Source organism: Ranitomeya imitator, chromosome 9 (assembly GCF_032444005.1).
Source record: "Ranitomeya imitator isolate aRanImi1 chromosome 9, aRanImi1.pri, whole genome shotgun sequence".
NCBI lineage: Eukaryota > Metazoa > Chordata > Amphibia > Anura > Dendrobatidae > Ranitomeya > Ranitomeya imitator.
Genome location: NC_091290.1, coordinates 25276619 through 25302275, shown reverse-complemented (window position 1 = coordinate 25302275; position 25657 = coordinate 25276619). Strand labels below are relative to the sequence as shown.

At 40.1% G+C, this 25657-nt stretch overlaps 2 protein-coding genes across 7 annotated transcripts in view; one reads left to right on the top strand and one right to left on the bottom strand.

Moving 5' to 3' along the window:
* Positions 1 to 25657, bottom strand: part of DKK3 (dickkopf WNT signaling pathway inhibitor 3) — a 413056-nt gene that overhangs the window by 285702 nt on the left and 101697 nt on the right. The gene's annotated exons all lie outside the window — the stretch shown is intronic.
* MICAL2 (microtubule associated monooxygenase, calponin and LIM domain containing 2) overlaps positions 1 to 25657 on the top strand; it is a 264685-nt gene that overhangs the window by 159856 nt on the left and 79172 nt on the right. For 2 of the 5 annotated variants that reach the window (XM_069740179.1, XM_069740178.1), the window contains exons 17-19: positions 10661 to 10847; positions 12015 to 12097; positions 14152 to 14251. In XM_069740179.1, coding sequence (XP_069596280.1) covers positions 10661 to 10847; positions 12015 to 12097; positions 14152 to 14251 — 370 coding nt within the window. Of the gene's footprint in view, positions 1 to 3964; positions 4068 to 10660; positions 10848 to 12014; positions 12098 to 14151; positions 14252 to 17974; positions 18031 to 22582; positions 22802 to 25657 lie in introns of those variants that run through there. The other 3 variants (XM_069740181.1, XM_069740180.1, XM_069740182.1) reach the window with 3 other exon arrangements.

The window sequence follows — 25657 nt, the reverse complement described above, 5'->3', positions numbered from 1 at the left end:
CAGCATTGCCCAGTGTGTCCAGAAATCTGCCCCAGGGTCTCCAGCATTGCCCCCAGACAGACATAAAGAAAAAAAAAAAAAAGTAAAATCCTCACCTCTCCCGTTCCCAGTGCAGGTCCGGTGCAGTCAGCGTCTCTCCGGCTCTGCGACGATCAGGACAGAGAGGCTGAGCGCGCAGTGATGATACAATCGCACCCTCTGCCCTGAGACGTCGCAGAGTCAGAGGGCGCTGAAGACGCTGGCTGCAGCTACCGCGCAGCCGCAGGAACCAGGAGAGGTGAGTATTATTAGCGCTGGCACCGGGGGAAGGGGGCGGGCGCCCGAAGACTTAAAGGGCCCACGTTTTTTTTTTTTTCTCCTCCTTCTGCAGCGCCGGCCGACCCGCCCCCCGCAGTGTGCCGCCCGGGGCGGCCCGCCCCCCCCGCACCCCCCTTCCTACGCCACTGGGTCAGTGTCAGTTTTTACCATCAGTTTCATCAGTAATTTTCTCGTATGAAGAACAATAAATGACAAAGTTTCTCCTCTATCCATCGCAGACATCACGTAAAGGCCAACTGTCTGCTGTCTGTGATCCTAACGGACTCCTGGGTCATTTTGATCCATTATTTAGATGAAAAAAGGCACAACTCAAGCCACACGAAAAAAAAAACACGGATATATGAACAGCTCCATAGATTATAATGAGATTGTATTCAATCTATAAAAAACAAGGATAGAACAGACACATGGCCCCGACGTCTGAATGAGGCCTTACTGCGCCTGTGATGATAACTCTCATCCAGGAAATGTCCTTCGTTAAACTTCGTTACTTTTTTATTATTGTCAGATCTTACATCACAGAGTAAGCAATGGCGAGCCCAGAATCAAACAAAGGTTATTTTTTCCTGATCCAGCACAGGTGATTCAAGATTGTGCAAGCATTATATAACCTTTTATGCTGCATGGTAATAGGGTTTAATCTAATATGTAGCACTAATTTATTGCTGTGTGTTAATGTGTGTTGTACATTAACAAACAAACTGTATGCTTCCTTGTTATGCTCATAATAAGCAAATGTACAAAAACATATGCACTACAATACTGTCTCCGATGTACAAGAATACAACTACTATAATACTGCCCCTATATAGAAGAATATAACTACTATAATACTGCCCTCTATGTACAAGAATATAACTACTATAATACTGCTCTTATATACAAGAATATAACTACTATAATACTGCCCCCTATGTACAAGAATATAACTACTATAATACTACCCCTATGTACAAGAATATAACTACTATAATACTGCTCTTATATACAAGAATATAACTACTATAATACTGCTCCTATGTACAAGAATATAACTACAATAATACTGCCCCTATGTACAAGAATAAAACTACTATAATACTGCCTCCGATGTACAAAAATATAACTACTATAATACTGCTCTTATGTACAAGAATATAACTACTATAATACTGCCCCCTATGTACAAGAATATAACTACTATAATACTGCTCCTATGTACAAGAAAATAACTACTGTAATACTGCTCCTATGTACAAAAATATAACTACTATAATACTGCCCCTGTGTACAAGAATATAACTACTGTAATACTGCTCCTATGTACAAGAATATAACTACTATAATACTGCCCCTGTGTACAAGAATATAACTACTATAATACTGCTCCTATGTACAAGAATATAACTACTATAATACTGCCCCTATGTACAAGAATATAACTACTATAATACTGCCCCTGTGTACAAGAATATAACTACTGTAATACTGCTCCTATGTACAAGAATATAACTACTATAATACTGCCCCTGTGTACAAGAATATAACTACTATAATACTGCTCCTATGTACAAGAATATAACTACTATAATACTGCCCCTATGTACAAGAATATAACTACTATAATACTGCCCCTATGTACAAGAATATAACTACTATAATACTGCTCCTATGTACAAGAATATAACTACTATAATACTGCTCCTGTGTACAAGAATATAACTACTGTAATACTGCTCCTATGTACAAGAATATAACTACTATAATACTGCCCCTATGTACAAGAATATAACTACTATAATACTGCCCCTGTGTACAAGAATATAACTACTATAATACTGCCCCTGTGTACAAGAATATAACTACTGTAATACTGCTCCTATGTACAAGAATATAACTACTATAATACTGCCCCTGTGTACAAGAATATAACTACTATAATACTGCCCCTGTGTACAAGAATATAACTACTATAATACTGCCCCTGTGTACAAGAATATAACTACTATAATACTGCCCCTATGTACAAGAATATAACTACTATAATACTGCCCCCTATGTACAAGAATATAACTACTATAATACTGCCCCTGTGTACAAGAATATAACTATTATTATTATTATTATTATTATTGTTATAAATATTATGCCTGTTTACAAGACTATACCTACTTTAAAACTGACCTATGTGCAAAGTATCATCACTTTTAATGATTATGGAGAGAAATGAAAAGTAATGATGCTACACAGCTGCACGTGCTGTTATACTATCAATATTGTAAAATTAGTTTTCCTGCATAGATATTTCATCCTTTCATTTACTAAACTATATTTTGGCCATTTGATCTGTTCACATTGCATTGTTTCTCCTCGTTGTAATGATATGTAGTGACACAATTATCATTGCCTGCTGTGTCTGTATTCACAATCCATTCTACCGTTTACATAGTTGTATCTTACTGTGTAACCAGGAAGCTTTGTCTTCCTGCTATAGACGGATCAGCTCCCTGTATTAAAGCAGACATTAAAATCAGCAGGGGGTGCACATTGTGTTACTGCGTGACCCTACAACTTTTCTGCTGCTGACTAGTCTCCACCTTTCCATATTATTTTGTAAAGTTTATATTGGGGCATCAGGATATGTCCATCTCTCATAAGAATAAGAATGACCTTAACTGTCTGGTATTAGGGCTAAATATTAGGTTTCAGAGGTACGTTTTTGAAGGCAAAGTCTCTTCTTCCCACCATTGAACCCCTGGCTTTCTGCCTGATCATTAAGCTGTAAGGTCTGTTAGATTTGGCTTTATTTTCACTGGCTGATACAACAATCAGTTTGAGAGTCAGACTATTTAGCTCAACACAAAAGAAATGATCCAACATGTGGGAAAGTGGCTATGTGACATGCATAGAATACTTTTTTTTAACCCTTAGAAACTTTGGCATGCCCTGTTATGTGTTGGTAATGAACAGGACCTCTCTATTTCCAGTGGTATTCACTGTTCGGGGGTCAGATGAACTCGTATGGGATCTGGTAAAGCTCATTTAACATCATCATAAAATGACTGTTTATGTTTTGGATAACATCTTTGGTCACATTCCAAATAATAAGGACAAAATCATTACAGTACATACTGTATATACGAAAAGCGGCTTAGAAAGCCTTAGCCAGCTCACCAACCAGACCAGCAGTAATGGAGCACGAGAGTCCGTCTTGATCCAAACGTCCAGCAACAGCAAATCCAACAGAAAATAGATACTCCAGCTCCGATAAAAACTTGAAATCTTTAATAATCCAAATGGTTAAAATAGATAATCCTTACATGTGGTGGACCAAACAGGTGTTTGTAATAAATAAGGCTACGCGTTTCGACCTAAATCGGTCTTACTCATGCCTGTGTTACATTGCAAATGAAAGTTACACATATAGTGTTCCTAGACAGAAGGTTCCGCCCTCTCCACATCACATGATCTCTAGTGAAAGGTCCTACAAGGTCCTACAAACACATATGTGATATACAATTTAAAACAATAACACTAAACAATTAGCAATAGTAGTATAATAATTCGTTTCTTTTGTTTAACCCTGATGGAAATCGAGTGTTGAGATTAAAAATCCAGAACGCCTCTATTGTGAGTAGACGTCTTTTTATGTCTCCTCCTCGATTAGGAAATGAGTTTACGAATGAATGGAATCAGATCCTAACCAATTGCTCTCTGAACCTAATGAAGCTTATAATAAAAAATGAGGAAAACAAGCTGAAGGAAATTCAGGAAAATGTGGAAAAAATAAAAAATACTTTGGAAGAATTTAAATCACTACCAAATTATGAGTTATCTATGGATAGAGTGAAAGGCAATGTCAGCACATTGGAAGATGACATAATGAATCGCAAAAGACGGAAATTTGAAAGAGATCTAAGAGATTACTCCACAGACAGTGTGTATGATTGGAGTCGATGGGAGAGGAATTACAAATCTCCGAAATCCATCTTAAAAAATAGCCATGCTCGTCATAAATCCAATACCAGACCTCAGGTGAATTTCTCATCCACGGAACTTGATTCATCCAATACTAATGCCAGTATGTCAGATACGTCTATACCAAATTATACATTGGAAAACAGAAGAAAATTTGGAAAAGTGTCAAAAAACGGAAGAGAAGAGCTGGGAGAAAACATAAAAAATCCATCAGGAATTATGACCCGCAACAAAAAGAAACACAAACAATAAAAGGAAGTAATGTGGTCAATTTATCTGCCCAAACATTGACACAAGATCAACTAGATGTATTGGCTCTGGGACTTAATTTTGTACCAGATACCGACTTTAATCTGTTTATGACCATTCTAGACATCAACAAATTTGTAAGAAATCTGACTCTAAAAAAACATTTCTCTGCAGATGAAATAACAACTGTGAATCAAGATCATGATATGGAAATTAATGAATTTGAGAACCTTACCTTTAAGGAACAAGTTACTCTGAACTGTCTAATGAAATTATCCAAAGAAAATCAGGATGAATCAATGGAAGGAACTACAAACGCATCTAAAAACTTTAAGACTAAAAACCCATACTTCTACCCTATACAGACTAGAGTGGAATGTATGGATAAGTTTCAAGAACTAGTCGAAAAAGACCTAAAGAACTTAGAACATAGTCTGAATAGTAACAACAAAATGCAGAGAAACCTTTCTTATCGGCAGCGGAAAGCACTTAATGAACTAAAATCCTTTAAAAATATTATCATTAAAAAAAGTGATAAGGGGGGTCTAATAGTTATCTTAAATGAAAAGGATTACAAGGACAAAATGTATGAATTATTATCTGATAATGCTACCTACAACAAATTAAAAAAGAATCCAACCAAAGAATATAATGAGAAAATCAAAAAATTAATTGAGGAGGGTGCATTTTTAGCAGTCCTGAGTAAAAAACAAGCCGAATATTTATATGTAGAAACCCCAAAACTGCCTATCATGTATGGCCTTCCTAAGGTGCACAAAAGCACAGGTTTACCAGCCATGCGACCGATAATTTCGGGCATAGGCTCCATGTCAGAACACCTATGTGAATGGGTTGACTCATTATTGCAACCTTTGGTGAAAAAAATGCCAGGATATGTGAAAGACTCCAGAGAAATTTTAAAAACATTTAAAAATCGTAAATGGGAGGTTAATCACACCTGGCTCAGTTGTGATGTAATCTCGTTATACACAAGCGTACCCCATAATGTAGCCATGAAAGCGCTAGAGTTCCATTTAAAAGATTATGGTCAATACTCTCAAAACCTGATAGATTTTCTATTGAGAGTAACGTATTTTATTATGGAACATAATATTTTTTCATTTGATGGTGAAATATATATTCAGAAGTCGGGAGTCCCAATGGGGGCAAAATACTCACCATCTCTGGCAAATCTGACAATGGCTTATTGGGAACAAGAATTTATTTATGCTGCTGAGAACCCCTATGTTGACAACATCTCCTGGTATGGCAGATACATAGATGACACCCTCATTATTTGTGGGGGTGATGTGTCTGCCATACCGGGATTTGTGGAATACATTAATTCTAATAATTTTGGTATAAAATTCACTTATGTTCAGGACAACAAATCCATTTCTTTTTTAGATCTGGAGCTAAGTGGTACTGTTGGCGAAGAAATCACTAGTCGAACTCATATAAAACCAATTAGCGGCAATACAATTCTACATGCTAATAGTAGTCACCCATCTCACACTATAAAATCCATACCAGTGGGGGAGTTCACCAGGCTGAAACGAAATTGCAGCAAAAAAAGAGGATCAATCAAAAGAGTTCCAGGAACTAAAAACCAAGCTAAAAGCTAGAAACTATCCAAATTGGACACTGAATAGGGCCATTAATATAGTGGAGAAAAAACAAAGGGAGGACCTTCTAGTCCCTTCTAAAATCAAAAAAGGTACTAATGACAATAAAAATAAAAACAGAAAATATGCAAATAATTTACATTTATGTTTACAATTTTCCCCACAGTTTAATTTAATCAGAAATATTATCAATAACAGATTACCTATTCTATATGAAGATGAAGGGCTATCACATTTATTAAAGGATGGTGTAAATATAGTTGCTAGAAGGGCACATACCATTGGTGATATAATTGCCCCTAATTCACTTCAATCTAAAACTAAATCTAAGTCCACTACTTGGTTAGACTGCAAGGGTTTCTTTAAATGCGGTACCGCAGCGTGCAGCACTTGTATTCATGCGCAGCTGGGAAATAAATTCTGGAACTCTGATAAATCTAAAAGCTATAATATAAATAGCTTTATAAATTGTCATACAAAAAATGTAGTCTATGAAATAGAGTGCACTACATGTCAGAAATCCTATGTGGGCTGCACATCGCGCAAATTAAAAACTCGCATTACAGAGCACCTGAAAGATGTCAATATGTGTAATATGACTAATAGAAATATATCAATGGCTGCAAAACATTTTCGTACGATGCATAATGGTGATACTTCATCCTTTAAAGTGCATGGAATAGAAAAAATCTATCCGCCTAATCGAGGAGGAGACATAAAAAGACGTCTACTCACAAGAGAGGCGTTCTGGATTTTTAATCTCAACACTCGATTTCCATCAGGGTTAAACAAAAGAAACGAATTATTATACTACTATTGCTAATTGTTTAGTGTTATTGTTTTAAATTGTATATCACATATGTGTTTGTAGGACCTTGTAGGACCTTTCACTAGAGATCATGTGATGTGGAGAGTGCGGAACCTTCTGTCTAGGAACACTATATGTGTAACTTTCATTTGCAATGTAACACAGGCATGAGTAAGACCGATTTAGGTCGAAACGCGTAGCCTTATTTATTACAAACACCTGTTTGGTCCACCACATGTAAAGATTATCTATTTTAACCATTTGGATTATTAAAGATTTCAAGTTTTTATCGGAGCTGGAGTATCTATTTTCTGTTGGATTTAAAATCATTACAGTGCCTGGTGGTGAACCCCATAGCGGTCCCTAGCAACATAAATAATGGGCTTGTGTATTTATGATAAACTTCTGAAATGCTTTATTAGAACATATTGTGTTAATGAGGGGATCACCCGATTTGGGATGCCTTTTACTACCAAGAGTAAATTCAGAGTATAATCCAGTATGTCTAGTGGCTCTGTAGGACTCTTAGCATTCATTAAAATAAAGAAAATCACTTCATATTTCTTGCTGCTGGCCCATAAAATAAGCATAACTACTGCTAACAAGATGCCCCCAGACAAAAATGTGGTTTTAAACTTTGGAGCACAATGCAATTTGTGTATTGGGGGGGCCACTTAAATTTCTTACCATAACATGTGTAATGTGCTGCTGCAGTGCAGTATAGTGCAACCTCCACCAGGGGGTGCTCGTGAGGGAAGAGAGGTTGTACACACAGCGTAGCAACACTGAATAGCAGCACAGGTGCCACAGGTAACGAAAGAGTAGTTAGACAAGCCAAGGTCATACACAGAGAGGTCAGCACAGTACACAGGGGAAGTCAGAAGAATAGTCAGGGACAAGCAAGAAGTCAGAGCCTACGGGAACGTGGTAACAAAAACGTGAAACTTAAGAGGAAGTCGGGGTACAAACCAGAGTCGAAGCCAGTTGGGGAGCGTGGTATCAGAAACAGAAAACCAGTGGCAAAGTCCAGAGATCAGATCGAGTCATACACGGGTATCGGCAGTCAGAGGCACAAGGATCACTAATACAGGTCAGGGGCTCAAGCCTGGAAGCAAGAACTATCACTAACACTGGTCAGTAGACTGTGATGGACTGAAATAGCCCAGCGACCTCCAGATCGAGGCTGAGGAGATTAACCCCTGCATGACCAGTCTCGAGAGAGGAAAGAAGAAAGTAAACTCCGGACTGGACCATGACAACATGCTTTTGAAACAGAGGCCCTTGGCCATTACTCAAGCTTCAAGCATTTTGAAGTGGATGAAAGTCATGAAATCCTTATGCCTATACCTATAGTCCCAGCAGGATAGGTTAATTGATCGGTTGTGTTCAGGATCTGTTTATCTAAGTGATGTTGCCCAGAGAGGGCAAAATATATATTAGGGGTTTGTAAACAACCCATTTCTAAAGTTTTGATTTTAGTTTTCATTGCAAAATATTTGTAAACTATTCTTTTAGTTAATCCCCCACTGGAAATTTATATAAACTAATAATTGAAGGGTAGTTTTAACAAAGCAGGTACGCAAGTTTTCCAAAGCTTTGATGTTATGCCCAACATCCGCAGGGTACAGGATGTGAAAAGAAACAAAAAGAACTAACCTATGATAAGAGCATATCGTGGCCGACCATGAGCCATAATAATATTGATTGTATGCATTGTTTTAGTGCAGCTGCCTCATTAGGTGGATACAGCTGTTCCCCAGGAGCTACAGCTTCCTCAGTTACATTGAACATCGCCCAGAAATTCCTGGGAAGGCTTTCAAGGAATTTCCATAGTTTACAAACGATGCAGAAATCTGAAATTTGTTCCCACGGACAAATTCCCCAAGGGAAAGTGCTGCAATAGTTTGTATAACAGTTCAACACTTGTCTGAAATAATTCAGAGCTGCATGTAACATCCCCAAGATGTTACATAACTGCAGTGACCAATGGCTGTTCAAGAACATTTCCCTTTTATGCAGATCTGCCTCAGATTTTCATACATAGACCTGATGAGGCTGCTGTACTTACTGTGAAAATCAGCTTGTACAAGTATTGTGATATTTCAGCAGCAGCATGGAGGCGGAACACTGAGGAGCTGTCAGAGTATAAACTTTTTTTAAGGTACTTTACAGGCACACAGATTTTCAACATAAGTACACCAGCTTCATCAAGTCCAAGACGTCTATTTAATAATGTGTCCAGGTTGAATTGTGAGTTCTGGTTATGGATACGCTTTTTAAATAAAAAGATTTAACACCCAAGTTTTCCAAACTGTTCAACAGAAAATCTGCTTATTTTGCGTATTTTGGTATCACTATGCCAATTTAGTAATTCACGAATGATAAAGCCTGTGTTAGGTATAATGGCGCGATCTTGCATCTGTACCTAAATGGCGGATTAAAAAATTTGGCTGACAAGGTCAACCAAAGAATTGACTTTTTTTTTTTTTTTTCATTTTAAAGGAAAATATTTTGGAAATTTTTTGTAAATTGCCCGTGTGTTGTAATTGGCTGTTCGGTTGTCTTGGCTTCAGATCTCGTCCTTTACTTTCCTCTTCTTGTCTTCTCTCATTTTCTGTCTCTACCTCTTGTCGGATAGATGACCGTAGGAAATGTCTCCGGCAGGATAGGCGCAGTAGCAGAAGTCCTCGTCAATCTTTACATGAGCGATCACAAATCCAAAACCAGATCTCCAGAGCTGGTAAGCAGCTAAAATCCGCCACCATCATCCATGGGTGGATGCACAATGGATATAAAGCCTGGGGAGATGCTGCTTATTTTTGAGTTTAGTGTTGAGTAATTGTAGACCATAATAGGGAGTAGGATATGGGCCAAACCTAAACACGGCGCGAGATATAAGGACTCATGGTCTTCATTTATGGCAGTTGCAAAGGTTCTCATTTACGGAAACCATTGGCCAATTACCGCTTTGTTCTGACTGATAGCCTGGTCCAGAGGGACAGGAGAGCAGAGAGGCTATGACTGGAGTGTGAGGCAGTAGAGGATAACTGCCCCTTTCGTCAGTTATGCCCCGTTGTGTTTTAGCAGGTGAATAATATGACTTTGTGTTACATCCAGAGTTCTCCGGAGGGAGCGGTGACTGAGCTTTTCGACGATCCCTCTTCTTCTCCTACTTCTCCTTCTTCTCTCTCTCCTCTCCACAAGGTAAAAACTTCACCTCCTGCGCAGACTTAATTATTTGCTCTGTTGTTCTACGGAAGGGCAGAATATTATTTTTTAACCTTCGTAAAAGCTCCATACTGTAAATTATATCCAGAAATTATGGATCAAATTCACCCATCACATATGGAGAGTAAAAATGGACATATGAACCCAAACGCTGAAAATCAGAAACAGGTTACTGTTAAAAATCCGTCCATTATGAGAAAAAATAGCAAATCTAGAGCAATATTTAATGACTTCTTTCACGGCCCCCCTCAGGCTCCCCAATATGCATAACACAAATTGATCAAAACTTTCTAAAACTATTTTTCTTTCACAACACATTTTAGAGAAACTTTTTCTGCAGCGATTACTGTATCTTTTTTTTTTTTCCCTTAACACCCGACTTTTTCGGGTGAACAGTCCGCACCGGCCGCCCCTGACCATCGACATTTTTTTAGCACCCAGGTAATTGATTTCCACATTCTTTGTTCGATTTCAGGGCTCTTTAAGGAAGGAATTCCCCCCGAACATCGGAGGCAGCGACACGTGTTACTTCTGCAAGAAGCGCGTTTACGTGGTGGAGCGGCTGAGCGCCGAAGGACACTTCTTCCACAGAGAATGTTTCAAGTGTTCGTTCTGCTCGTCAGTTCTCCGTCTGGGAAATTACGTCTTCAACATGGAAGAAGGTGAAAAAAAAAAACGTCCCCTGAAACTTTGCTACAGTCATTTGTTCCAACCGAGCTCGAAGGGTCATGAAATGCCGTCATGATCTTCTGCTACAATCTGTAACAATGTATGGCTGCAGATGCAATGTGTCTGTCTAATGTCAAGCCTTTTAGCGCAAAGATGGAATGAAATTGTACTCAGGAGATATCTTCCCATTTGCTGGGGGTCTGACTGCTGGGACCACCATTGATCATAAAAATTAGGCTCCGAAGAGCCCCATTTACATGGCATGGCGGTCGAGTGAGTTCTCCTCCATGACATTCATGCTCTATGGCAGAGGTCCCCAACTCCAGTCCTCAAGGCCCACCAACATGTCATGTTTTCAGGATTTCCTTAGTCTTGCCCAGGTAATAATTGCATCACCTGTGCAATGCAAAGGAAATCCTGAAAACATGACCTGTTGGTGGGCCTTGAGGACTGGAGTTGGGGACCTCTGCTCTATGGGACTGGCGGAAATTGCATTCAGACCCCCAGTGATCGGAAAGACGTTCCCTATCCTCCGAATAAAGGATAATGTACAACCCCTTTAAGGATACTGTCGCTCAGCAATTTTAGGAAAAAACTATGTGTTTTTTGTAGCTGAAATATTCAATATTTTAGCTTAAAATCAATAGGGAAAGATGACCATACACTGCAAACAGTGTGGCCCTTCTGGGTCCATTTACAGCAGTTATACATCAGATCGTTTTTTTTTACATTAATTCCATCTGTCTTATTTTCAAAACGGATTGGACAAACAGAATTTTGGAATGGAATTTTGTACTTAGCCTTAAAGGCAAAAAATAAAAGCTGCAAAAAAAAAATGTTTGAAGGAAAGCAAACAGGGGCACAAAAGAACAGTATCCATGGAGTTAAAGATTAGATTTTTAGAGAACTACATAAAGAGCAATTCCTTACCATTTACTTGTCAGAATTAAAAACGTAAAATTCTTCATCTTTCTCCAATGGTTCCATCATTAGTAAGTCCCTATAGATCTGCTGACGGCCAACAGGGGGCGCTGCAGAGTCTTAGTGATCACTAGAACACTCCTGCGTGTACAGCGAGTGGTGCTGGGATTAGTTATACATATTTATATACATCAGACATCGGCCGCAGTCTGAAAACATCTTCTGTCTTTATCTAACAGGTAAATTTTACTGCCAGCCGCATTTCATGCACTCGTTCTCCAATAATAAGCAACGCAAACGCAGGACGGATTCAAAAAGCCAGGTGAGAGAACAGGATTTTATATTACTTTATAGCAAATAAAATCGTAGAAAAGGAATGAAATAAATAAATGTAGATAAAAAGAATAGCTGAATGAATGGATGAGTGAACAAAACAAAACTTTTTGATTAGGTCTATGACATCACGCAATGAAAACTGACTAGCTGCATCCTTCTAAGCTCTGTGTAGAAGCAGGAAGTCTCTTTTCCTTGTATGAGTCAGCATTAGAACTACAATTCCACATCACTGCAAAGTCCCTGTCAGGGGGAGGAGTGGGTCAGAGATGAAGATGGGGATGACTCATGCTGGGAAAAAAATGACCTCTTGTTTTTACATAGAGCTCTGAAGGATTCAGCTAGTCTGTTTTAATCATGCGATGCCATAAACCTAATGGAAAAGAGAAGTATTAGCTGAGTGGAAAAGCAAAATGAGCAATTGTAAGTACACAGTGCTGTGTAATATGATGACTGCGATATATTAAGAGGATAAAAACTTTAATGGGAGTAAGAGGATGAGGAGATGGAGGAAGAGGAGAAGGAGGAGGAAGATGTGAAGGAGGAGGAGGATGAGAAGGAGGAGGATGAGGAGAAGGAGGAGGATGAGGAGAAGGAGACGGAGGGTGAGGAGAAGGAGGAGGAGGAAGAGGAGAAGGAGGATGAGGATGAAAAGAAGGAGGAAGAGGAGAAGGAAGAAGAGAAGGAGGATGAGGAAAAGGAGGAGGATGAGGAGAAGGAGGATGAGGAGAAAGAGGAGAAGGAGGAAGAGGAGGAGAAGGAGGAAGAGGAGAAGGAGGATGACGAGAAGGAGGAGGAAGAGGAGAAGGAGGAGGAGAAGGAGGAAGAGGAGAAGGAGGATGAGGAGAAGGAGACGGAGGGTGAGGAGGAGGAGGAGGATGAGGAGAAGGAGGATGAAGAGAAGGAGGAAGAGGAGAAGGAGGATGAGGAGGAGGAAGAGAAGGAGGAGGATGAGGAGGAGGAAGAGAAGGAGGAGGATGAGGAGGATGAGGAGAAGGAGACGGAGGGTGAGGAGATGGAGGATGAGGAGAAGGAGGAGGATGAGGAGAAGGAGGATGAGGAGAAGGAGGAGGAAGAGGAGAAGAAGGAGGATGAAGAGAAGGAGGAAGAGGATGAGGAGAAGGAGGAGAAGTAGGAAGAGGATGAGGAGAAGGAAGAGGAGTACTTTAATGAAAAGGTGGACAGTCAAGTAAATGAAAGAAAGAAAAGGATGACAGGTTTGGTAAACTACAAATGAAAAAAGGAAGTGATGGAAGATTTATTGATTTGAAGAATGACCTAATGAATGAAACCGTGGATAGGTACAAGAGTAATTAATGAATGATTTGGGAAATGACCAAATGAATGAAGAAAGAATAGTGAATGAATAAATAATGGTTGGGAGAATGAATAAAGAAATGAATAATGGAATGTTTTAGAAAATGACCCGAATTAATGAATGAATGGATAGAAAATGAATGAGTGAATAAATGATTTGGGGAATGACCAAATAAACCTGGATGAGCGATTGAATGAATGAATGAATGTATATTTTGGGAATAATGGAAAGAATCACATAATGACAGGTAAATAAATGAATGAACTACAGGCGATTGCTTTGGGACTCGATGCAGGCGACATTGTTAATGGCGAGCGCCCCTTCACTTTTCCAAAACAACAGTTGCTGTTTATATCCCGCATTTGCGGAATATTTACGGCTAGCTCCACCTCCCGCTCCCCAGCTCCCAGCACACACACATCTGGCCTATTTTGATAAATTGCATTTTTCCAGAATTACTTTTTATGAGGCTAATAATAGTATTTTTTTTATTTCGTTTAAGACTTAATATAATGTTGAGGAAATGTACTTACACTCCTATCACATCCAAAGCTGCATTCAAAGTCCTAGATAATTGCTAGATGTAAGGGTGCAGGACTTCACATGTGTTTGCAGCCCCTGCTTGTTCAGCTCATAGGTCTGGACCGTTGTAAAGCTTCAGCGCACTGACATAAGGACTTTAGTTGTTGCTTTGTTTTACCATTGACTTCGCCCCTATATCGTAGGATCCGGACAAAGCTTGGAAAAAGGAAGAAGCCATAACTGCGGAGGTCACGACGGACAGTCCCTATAGCGCCGGCAGCACTTCAGAGGACAGCTCCCCAGGTATCATGACCTCCTTATTTAGGAAAACGCTAAGCTGGCCTCTTGCGGTGACGAGGGACATCCTTGCCTTCCCCAGCCGCTTGTCTGAGTGGACGCGTGGCGCAGTGCGTGACGCCAGACGCCATGTCAGGGACAATGAGCAGAAGTATTCCTACCTGTACGAGCTGCTGAGCGTGAGCGTGCCGTTTTTGTATGTTCTTTACGAGGTACTAACCCTCATGGTCCAAGAGGCCGGGCCTTCCGTGCAATTCATAGCTGAGCAGGCGCACGACACGTTTTGGGACAAGCACAGTTAGGTGTGACATCATGCGACGACATCTCCGCACAGTCATGGCGTGTCCAACATCGCACCCATCGCTGTCTTCGGAGATGGCTAATTGAAGGAGTTGCTTTAGGTTTGCACTTTTTGTACGCAAAAGTCCGATATTTCCGGTTTACAGTTTATACTCATTTTATGCCAATGTTTGGCGCATTTACCGGGAGGTTTTCTACAAGAACCAGCAGAAAAATGTTCCCCAGTAAATATTAAATTCCCTACTATACATTTCTCATCTTCCCTACTTGGTGGTTGATAATTCACTCCAGATAGACCAATTGCATCCTAACAATGTGACCAGGACAAAAAAATGGTATTTCCCAAATTTCATCACTGCGGCATAATGAACCTATCAGTGGTGTAACTAGCGTACTGTAGGTCCCGGTGCAAAATTTGGATTTGAATGTCACCCATCCTGGGCCCCTTCCTGTAATAATGTCCCCATCCTGAGCCCCTTGCAATAATAATGTCCTACAACCTGGGCCCCTTCCTGGTATAATCTCTCCCGTCCTGAGACGTTTCCTGGTATAATGTCCTTCATCATGGACCCCTTCCGGTAATAATGTCCCCATCCTGAGCCCCTTGCAATAATAATGTCCTACAACCTGGGCCCCTTCCTGGTATAATCTCTCCCATCCTGAGACCTTTCCTGGTATAATGTCCTTCATCATGGACCCTTTCCAGTAATAATGTGCCCATCCTTGGCCCCTTCCTGGTATAATGTCCCCCGTCCTGGTGTAATTTCCTCATCCTGGCTCCTTCGAGTAATATATGTCCCCCATCCTGGGCCCCGTCCAGTAATAATGTCTCCCATTCTTAGCCCTTTGTAGTAATAATGTTCAACAACCTGGGCCCCTTCCTGGATGACTAATCTCATACATCCTGGGCCCCTTCCTGGTATAATGCCTTCCTTCCTGAGACTCTTCCTGGTATAATGTCCTTCATCCTGGACCCCTACCAGTAATAATGTTCCCCATCCTTGGCCACTTTCTGGTATAATGTCCTCCATCCTGGTGTAATGTCCTCGTTCTGGCCCTTTCAAGTCCCCCATTCTGGGCCCCTTACAGTAAAAATGTCTCCCATCCTGAGCCCCTTGCAGTAATAATGTTAAAAAAAAACCTGGGCCCCTTCCTGGTATAATGTCCCCCATCTTGAGACCCTTCCTGGTATAATTTCCTTAATCTTCGACCCCTTCCAGGAATAATGTCCCCCAATCCTTGGTTCCTTTCTGGTATAATATCCTCATGCTGGCCTCTTTGAGTAATATATGTCCCCATCTTGGGCCTTTTCCAGTAATAATGTCTCCCATCCTGGTGTAATGTCCCCATCCTGGCCCCTTCCAGTAATATATGTCCCCCATCCTAGTGTAATGTCCACTTCTTGGGCCCCTTCCAGTAGTAATACACCACATCCTAGTTTAATCCCTTCCAGTAATAATGTCCTCACATCCTGGTATAATGTCCGCCATCCTTGGACCCTTCCTGATATAATGTCCCAGTTCCTGGGCTTATCCTGTAATAATACTCCCCGTTCTGCCACGATCGTTACGCCCCTGCAGCCTGTTCTCTGGTATCATTATATTATATTGTCCTGGTCCACCTCAGCTGTTCAAGTCATTTTTTTGCCTCTGAAATTTGTGTAATTTGTTATCTGGAGGTGAAAATGTTTAATCACATAATGGGATACGGAAGAAAAAAAAAAAGGTGATGATTTTAACAACCAGATTGCATTGCGGGCATTCTATAGATGACATCTAGAAAAAAAAAAGTAAGAAAAAAAAGTAGACAATTTTGGTACAATTTTAATTAAATTATTTATTACTTTTTAAGACTGAAAAATAAAAATAGAATTCAATTTTTAGCTTTTTACTTTGTCACATAGATGGAAAATTCCCAAAAAAGGAATTTTGGTCTATACATTTCTAATTACCAATAAATTACAAAATATATAAAGTAATACTTCAAAGCATAATTTCTATATAAAAAAACATAGCACAGCTACATTTACTTTGAAACAATAGATTATGAAAATGGTAAAAACCTGAAAAAGTCAGACATTTCCAATTTTACATTCAATTTTTGTAATTTTTTGCTTGCCTTCAATAGTTCTTCATATAGGTTTTATATGTGCGGTCCAGAACTTTTTTTTCTATAGTTTTAGCATTCCAAGTTTTGTGTAAAACCAAACGTGTCATCTTGAGGATTAAGAATATTTGCGATCTGGAGGGGTAAAAAAGAAAATAAAAAAAAATTGTGAATATTTTGACCCCCAATCTTTACCTATCACCCCTGCTGGTTCTGTACTGACCTGCTGTGCCAATTACTGCATTATGTACTCACAAGTGAGGCTGAAAGTTACTTTTTTACTGAATTTTTTTTACACACTAATTTGATACTATTTAGATTTTTTTTATAGAAATTTTGGTAACTTGCGATTAACTTTTTTTTTCCCGAATTTTTATATTGTTATCGTTTTGTTATTTGCAACAATGTTCAGTTTGTTTGGCTTGCTTATACTAATGTTTTGTGCAATAGAAAAAGTGCCCATATGTGATTTCCATAAATTTTGCTCAAAAAAAAAAAAAAAAAAGCATTTCAATTTCACGTCAAAAAATTTCAAAGCGAAGCCTGAGCAAAGTTTTCTGAAATTTCGATGTGACTTGTTCTAAAGCAGTTATTCCGGATAAAACCCTGCCGTGGTGACAGCTCATCTGTTTACAAATATTATTACTTACTTTGCTACATTGTGTTTTATACTCCAATCACATCCAGAGCTGCATCCAGAAATATATTGCTACATGCTTGCAACAATGGAGAGCGCACAATTCCATCCAGTAGCGCAGTCGTACCGCTGGTCCGAGCTGTCAATCATTCAGGAAGCTGGGAGGCAGGGGAGCTTTGTGCTCCGGAAGAAATAACCTTGAGACAGCTCCTTTAATTTGAAATCCGACTGAATATGCGAATGCAGCTTTGGTTGTGACTACAGTATAAGACCAGATCTAGGTTATGATTGCACCACGATGTTCAAAATTGAACCTTCCATCTAAATGCAGCCAAAAAAGTGTTCTACATTCCTCATATCTTGTGTTTTTCTTTTTTTTCTTGGCACGGTCCCAATCATTGCAACAAGGAAAAAAAACAAAAAAACAAATGATACATTTCTGCCAAAAATGTAATTTTAGAAAACGTTTCACTGGTTTGATTATTTCAAGAGGAGGACGGGAAGGGATGAATAATTATAAAGTTCCACTTGTCATTGAATGTTCTTATGTGTTGAAAATGATGTTATGGTTTTGATTTTTTGGGATTCTGGATTTCGATTTCCAAATATTTAGGTTTTCTTTTTTTCCTGCTGTTTTTTTTTTGTCTTCTCTTTTCTGTTTTCTTGTCTTTCCTCTGCTCCTTTAGTTCATTCTCACATTCCGCTCCTACGCCCACTCGTTGGCTGAACTACTCTTATAAAGGTGAATCTCCCGCTTGCCAATTTCAGAAGTTTTGTAACTAATACTTCAAAATAATTTTTTTGTATTTTTATGAAACGCCTTCTTCACAGCTAACGATATTTCCCCTCCTAATCGTGTTGTGTGTTATAACTGTTATGGAGCAATTTGTGTTTGTCTGCTGCGTCCTGCATCCTCGCAGCGTTCTCTGTGTAATCAGTTCACTTGCCTGCGCAATATTGCTACTAATAACATTGCTTATGATGTGTCCGAAAAATCCGATAAAGCAAGCAGAGTATTCACAGATTGTAATTAGAGGGGTTTATTGGGGGTTTTAATGAAGTTTAAGACGTGTGTGTTATTGGTGAGCCGAGGGCATGCAGCTTTACATCTGCCGTGTCTTCATCGTTTGAGTCCCGACAAACTTTACTTGCCAAACTTTTCCCATAATGTAACAACTTTCCTGATTTCTGTAAATAAAGCTTCACGCTACGAAAAGGTCTGCAACTTCCTAATAGACTTTGTGGTTCCATTCCTCACTGTCAAGACCTCTGCTTGTTGTCAGTAAAGGACTATACATGTACTAACCCAGTCCTGCTCACACAGCTGGAATGATTTACAATCTAATGCCGGTTTCACACGTCCAGATAATTCCGGTACCGAAAAAAATTGGTACCGGAATTATCCGTGTCCGTGTGCCCCTACGTTTCTGTGGCACATCAGTATGGCACATGTGCGGCACACGAGTGCCGCCCGTGTGCCCACTGGGTACCACACGCACCGTGCTGGGTACCACACGTACCAGCATCTGGTGCTGAAGCCGCGATTCATATCTTCCCTGCAGCAGCGTTTGCTGCAGAGAAGATATGAATAATAGTGTTTAAAATAAAGATCTATGTGCGCCCGATTACAGTAATTAATATGCGGCTCCACCCCTATGGGAGGTGGAGCCGCATATTCATTACTGTAAATGAGCGGCCCCACGTGACCGCATACAGGAGAAGATGCGGCCAGAACAGGAAGCAGCGACAGCCAACGAGGGAGCCTGGTGAGTATTTTCAGAACAGCGGGGGGGGGCGCACAGGGGGTGGGAGGGCACACAGGGGGTGGGGGGCGGGGGGCACATAGATCTTTATTTTAAACACTATTATTCATATCTTCTCTGCAGCAAACGCTGCTGTAGGGAAGATATGAATCGCGGCTTCAGCCCCAGTGGGGGGGGGACAGCACTTAATGTAGCGCTGTCTCCTGCACGGTACACGGACTGAACACGGACAACGGCCTTGTGCGGTACGTGTTTTACATGGACCCATTGACTTTAATGGGTCTGTGTAATCCGTGCGCTCCCACGAACACTGACATGTCTCCGTGTTTGGCACACGGAGACACGGTCCGCAAAAAATCAGTGACATCTGCACAGATGCATTGATTTTTATGTGTCTACGTGTGTCAGTGGCTCTGGTACGTGAGGAAACTGTCACCTCACGTACCGGAGACACTGACGTGTGAAACAGGCCTAAGGGTATGCGCCCAAGACGTCTTCTTCGTAACCTGCCGGAAAAAATCATTACTGTATATAAACACTAAAAAGAATGAACAATGTGAAATATGACTCAGTATCTCAATGTTGATACATTCAGTCTTTTGAGATTTTTTTTTTAACCGCTTGAGGTTTCCAAAGACGCAAAGCGGTTAAAAGAAGCGCCTGCGCCATTCTTCAAGCTGCGTCCAGTTGGAGCATACAAACTAGATAACGTGTGCCAACTGTAAAGCGCCGAGGAATATGTTAGCGCTATATAAAAAATAAAGATTATTATTACGGTAACTAGTTTATTACGTTTGAAAAAAACCTGACGGCCAAAGAGGTTGGAAAAAATAACCGGAAAGATTTCCAAAAAAAAACCTTCTTAAGTACAAAATACGTTGATGCGTCTTGAAGCGTCTTCCCCCTGAAAAACTTGTGGGGTTCCCGCACGTCTATAAGACATCATGTGAGGCTGCATTGACCTGTTACGGCCACATTGTGGTCAAGGGGGGTGAAGCAAAATTGTGTTGACCTTCTGAGTGTTGCAGTTTTGCAAATGCCGGTATCTGAAAGATGTTTCATTATTGATGGGTGTGCGGATAATGACCGTTTCACTGCTTGACCCAAAGGATGGTGAAAGTGCTTTTAGCTGCTGTTATTTGCAAACTTTATGACAAAAAGGGCTCTTTTCCACTTGAGAGAAAAAAAACGATCCGATTTACGGACCGAAGAAAACGGAGGTAAATCATGTGAGTGTCATGCGATTTTTTTATCACAACATCCGTATGACTACTCAGTCCAGTCTTGGTGTTTAGTAAGATAGTTTTGTTTGTTTGTTTTTTTAAGCTATTAATATCCGACCACAATTTAATTCTAATTGAAGATGCTGATGACAAAATGTATCAGTAAACTACAAACTTCCCCTTTTAGGGTCCGTTCAAAGAAATATTTCTAAATCCCACCTTTTTTGGACTAATTGGTATCACTAATTTTCTAGTCTAAAAAGGTTTTCTAGAAACAGTAAAAAAAGCAACAACAACGTTGTTCTCCCATATTGATTTTTGGTCCCAATTATAGGTCAGATTATGCAGAGCTGCACATCGATTTCCAAAATTTAATTTCCAAACCTTTGTGATTAATGTTAAAATTATGAAAGTTTTAGCTCCTTTTTTGCCCCAGTTCTCCAATGCAATCTCGCCTTGCGCACGCGCAGTATGCTTTGCCCAACTGCGGGCAAAGCCGAAAAGCATTAGTGCGCATGCGCCGGCGCACTATGTCCCGGAACACAGCGAAAGAGTTCCGGAGCATAGTGCGCTGGCGCATGCGCACTAATGCTTTTCGGCTTGGCCCGCAGTTGGGCAAAGCATACTGCGTGTGCGCAAGGCGAGATTGCGTTGCGCACGCGTGTTCAACGGAGGAAGGCGAATCAAATTCAAGACAATATTGCGGCCAGCGGGAAAGGAAGGGGTGCATAAAAGACCCGAAAACACCGCCCATCGGACCGTTAACAGGGCCCGCCAAATTCAGGTGACAGGTTCCCTTTAAGAAAGTGAGGAAGCCTACAGCCACCACTAAGAGGAGCTCACTGCCTGTTATTTTCTAATTAAGGGTTTTCCACTACATTTTTTGCAAACTATTGTTAAACAAATGGGCGCATGGTTGTCTTTAAAAAGTATATATAGTCACCGAACCTCTGTCGATCCTCGGTGCTACCCCCAGTGTCCCTTACCTGTCTCCTGGTTCCTTCTCCTGGTTCCTTATTCTGGCCGCATCCAATCAGAGGCCAATGATTAGCTGCAGCACTCATGTTCCATCTGAGCTAGAAGAGAGAGCTACAAGGCTATTTTCTCTGGAATGGATGGAACGTAACCGCTGCAGCCAATCGGTGGATGCTGATTCGCTGCAGCAGTCACTTGATGATCTCATCTGAAGAGGAAGCCAGGAAACCAGCGGAGAAAACAGTCTTCCCAATTACTATGTCACAAACAATAGCAACCAATCAGCAGAGTTTATCCACCCAAAACTTACTTTTATTTCGGTCGGTTGCCAAAAAGTTTAATATGGGCGTATTTTTGCCTCCATATTACAGATGCAGATCCTATTCTGCGTGCGGGTGTTAGATAAAAGTATATTGGAATCCTATGATGTTCGGGTCAGGATTTAAGGCAGTAATATGGGCACAAAAGTCCTTGTAATGACCCAAATTAGACTTTTATATGAATAATAAAGTCAATTTATAACCCAGTATAAGAAGAGGGCCTTAGTAGGTTAATATAGGACTGATAGGTGTCGGGGCAGGACTGAAAAAAATAAAAAAATAAAAATGAGTGCGCCTCTTCTCACCTAATAGCCAATGGAGTAATTGGCACCTTTATTCTACAGATTGGCCCTCAGTCCATTACCTGCACTTTTAGAAAAAAGTTTTGCAGACTTTTTCATCAGCAGTGGTCTGGGTGCCAAGACCTCCGTAGATAGCTAAAAAAAAAGGGGCTGAGGAACACAGCTAAGAGTTGCTCCCCTTCAATCCGGGAGATGGGCTCATAGACATTATATAGAGCCCATCTTTGTTTCCTGGGGAGCAGCATTCAGCGAGGGCACTTCTGCTCCTTTCTTTTTTGGGTTCAGACTGCACCAATCAAAACTTTTGACCTATCACTACGACATGTAAAAAGTTTTTCTGAAACTTTATACATTCTATGATAAAAATCTCTGCTGCTGGCTTCTGCCACTAGGGGGAGCTCAGCGTATTGAAACGCATACAGATCGCATTGAATACATCGTAGAAGTCTCTATGCAGTGAGCACTACCTAGTAGCACTTAAAGGTGCTGGTGCCCCCATCCTCCTAATTTATATAAGTCAAGTCTGCCCGTGGGTAGCAACTGCATTTTCTGTTCAGTTACGTCTCGTCCATTGCTACATTGACTGCACGTTAATCTCCCTGCCTGAGCTGTGTCCGTAATCTGCATGTTAAATAACCCCACCCCGCGCCTGTGGTCTCGCACAAAGCCGGCTTCGCTCCATGCCTATCTTTGTTTTCTCTTCTGTTTCAGACACCTCTCAAATGGATTTTTTTTCCACTCGTCTCCCTCTGGTTTTTGGGGCAGTTTCTTGCTTAGGATCTTAAGTCACATAATTTACCAAATGGAATGAATATATATATATTTTTTTTAATCTTGTGTTTCAGCCCAATGTCATGTATGTGTGAGACATACGGAGAATTGTGATGGCATATACTCTGTGAACAAGAATAAATATAGTAATTCGTTAAACACTCTGGCTTCATTTCTTTCGCTCCATTCTTCTACGACTCTCAAAACATTTTTACAACTTTTTTGGGGGGAAATTTCCTAAAACTTATGATAATAAAAAGTCATTATTCCCAGGGTTTACGTCAACCAGAGATCAGACCAAGGTGGACCTGGTCCATTAGACTAGTGATGTCATTGAGGAGATTCGGTGATGTCACCAATATAAGACACCCGATCAATAGAAATATTGAGTGTCAATGTGGCCACATCCTGCCTAAGGAGCGGAACGGTTCATCTAACAGTCCGAATCGACTTTTTCTTGAGGCAAGTAATCCATTTTGGACCCCAGAATGGGTTCGGAACATTCCTTTATTGATGGATAATCAGTAAATATTTGTTCATCCCACTGCTTGGATCCCCGGAGATCATTTGCATTGTTTAAAATTCCCTGCAGCACCTCCAGAGGTGACATTAATAATTACACGGTTTCAATATGATTCTTACCATGCCAGGTCCTCCAGGGTTAGAGAAGTTCTTTATTGAAGCTTTTCGGCAAAAGGACCTATTCACAAAGACGGGAATAGCTGCAGATTTTTTCTTCTCGATTTTTGAGGATGGAAAATCCGCTGTGGAATCCAGAAGTTGCAAAACGGATGAGGTTTCGGAATTCTACTAAACACACTCAAATATAGGAAGACCCTGAATGTGGGACCTCCCCACCCCCGGACAAGCTCAGAATTACCTAATAGGGTATTAAAACAATGAAATGTATTTTCTGAGTTAGAAAGATTTCTGAACGTTTCACGTTGGCTTCTCTCTCGAATGCGGTCGATCTTTTGCCTCCGTTGGCGTTGATGTCCTCCCGTGTTGTAGGAGTCATGTTGGAGAAGTACATGTTTGGTATCGGATAAACGAGAAAACTTTTAATGAGTCACCATGTTTATTTTTCACCCTCAAACTTGTTTAAATACCTTTGCAGCTTTCAGCTCATGTTTCATTTCCACACTCAAGTCTGAATATACGATGAAAGCCATTATGTCACCCAACACAACGTTTCGGTCATGCAGGGTGACTATATGGGAGAAACTTACGTAAACCTGGATCAAGTTCAAAGAGATGATCTTGGCCGGGAGGGAATTCAATAAAAAAAAAATGAAAACAAAAAAAAAAAGTCTGATGTAGGGTAAAGGGAAAGTTTTTTTATTAAAAGAAAAAAAAATACAATCTCAGTTTTCAAGGATACTTAGGTGTCTTACCAGAAATGGGGACTAGGTTGACACCAGACAGATGTGGGACGACCGTGTAATAAAGTCAAAGGTTACATTTACAGTAAACGTTAAACAGCTGCCGATCGGCTACATGTGGAAATGCAATATTGTTGTTCTCGGCAGCACATGTTCTGTATTACACAGGACAATATGCTGCCGAGAATGAGGATTTTTTTTAAGCAAGCTTAAAAATAAATTAACTTTACAAACGATTATTTTGCTCAAGCGTCAGGTGATCGGGAGCCTGTGCGCCCAGAAGGAATCAGGACAGAGCAATCCTAGGAATGCTGGTTCCCGATTATTGACCAATGCAGTCAGTTGGGATAATCACTCTCCTGAATATATTTTCTTGCTTTTGAGTTTTACAAAAGAGTAAGAAAAAAAAACAAAAATCCTCCTCCACCCATTATATCGGATCTTCTCTAAAAAGGAATGTGTCCTTGTAGTTACATACTATAACCAATATCGAAACTTGATTCCATCTCATGAGTAAGACCGCCTAGTGCAGTCGAAACGCGTCGACTGGGTCATGTCGACGATGTCAATTTTTTTCTTTTCTATGCACTATATAAAAAGAAAAGGAAAATCAAGTGCTGTTGAGCTGGACTCCAATTTTTTATGTACTATAACCAAGCCTGATAATGATAACGGATCTATAGCCATTACACATTTCCACACCTGTTGCAATATAGCATCTAATTCTCTTAGATAATTATCAATTCTTCATCCAGGTCATGTGCTATAGTTACGGCCTTCAGTCTGTTCAAACAACTGCATGGCTTGTCTTTTCTTTCAGTGTTCTGGATTTGATCTTCTCAAATATCCAAAATAGTAGCCAAAGACAAATATTACATAACAATAATCACCATCCCAAATTTTTCTTTTACCTTGACTTCAAGAACTGTGTCCTCCTCTCTTCTTCCCTCTTGTTCTTGTTGTTTCCTTTTCCTAAATCCATTTTGCTATCTAGTTCATCAGTTTTGACTCCAGCTTTCGTTTCCAGAACTTATATCAACTTCCATCAACAGTTTTTTCTCTTCTTGCTCTTATATATCCCCTATTCTAAATGTCTTTGACACAGTCCAGTTGTATTGCTTACTATATGGTTTTGAAAGATGTCTTCTATTAGCCCTTATTGTGTTTCATCCTGTTTTTCTAGATCTTACGGTTCCTGTCTATCAAGGTCTACAGTTGTCTTATTCCTTCTGGATCTGGACTCTTATTCTATCGTTGTATCCCATCTGTAGAATTGTGCCATTCTTCTCTACAACCCCTGGCAAAAATTATGGAATCACCGGCCTTGGAGGATGTTCATTCAGTTGTTTAATTTTGTAGAAAAAAAGCAGATCACAGACATGGCACAAAACTAAAGTCATTTCAAATGACAACTTTCTGGCTGTAAGAAACACTAAAAGAAATCAAGAACAAAAAATGTGGTAGTCATTAATGGTTACTTTTTTTTAACCAAGCATAGGGGAAAAATTGTGGAATCACTCAATTCTCAGGAAAAAATTATGGAATCACCCAGTAAATTTTTATACCCAAAAAATAACACCTGCATCAAATTAGATCTGCTCGTTAGTCTGCATTTAAAAAGGAGTGATCACAC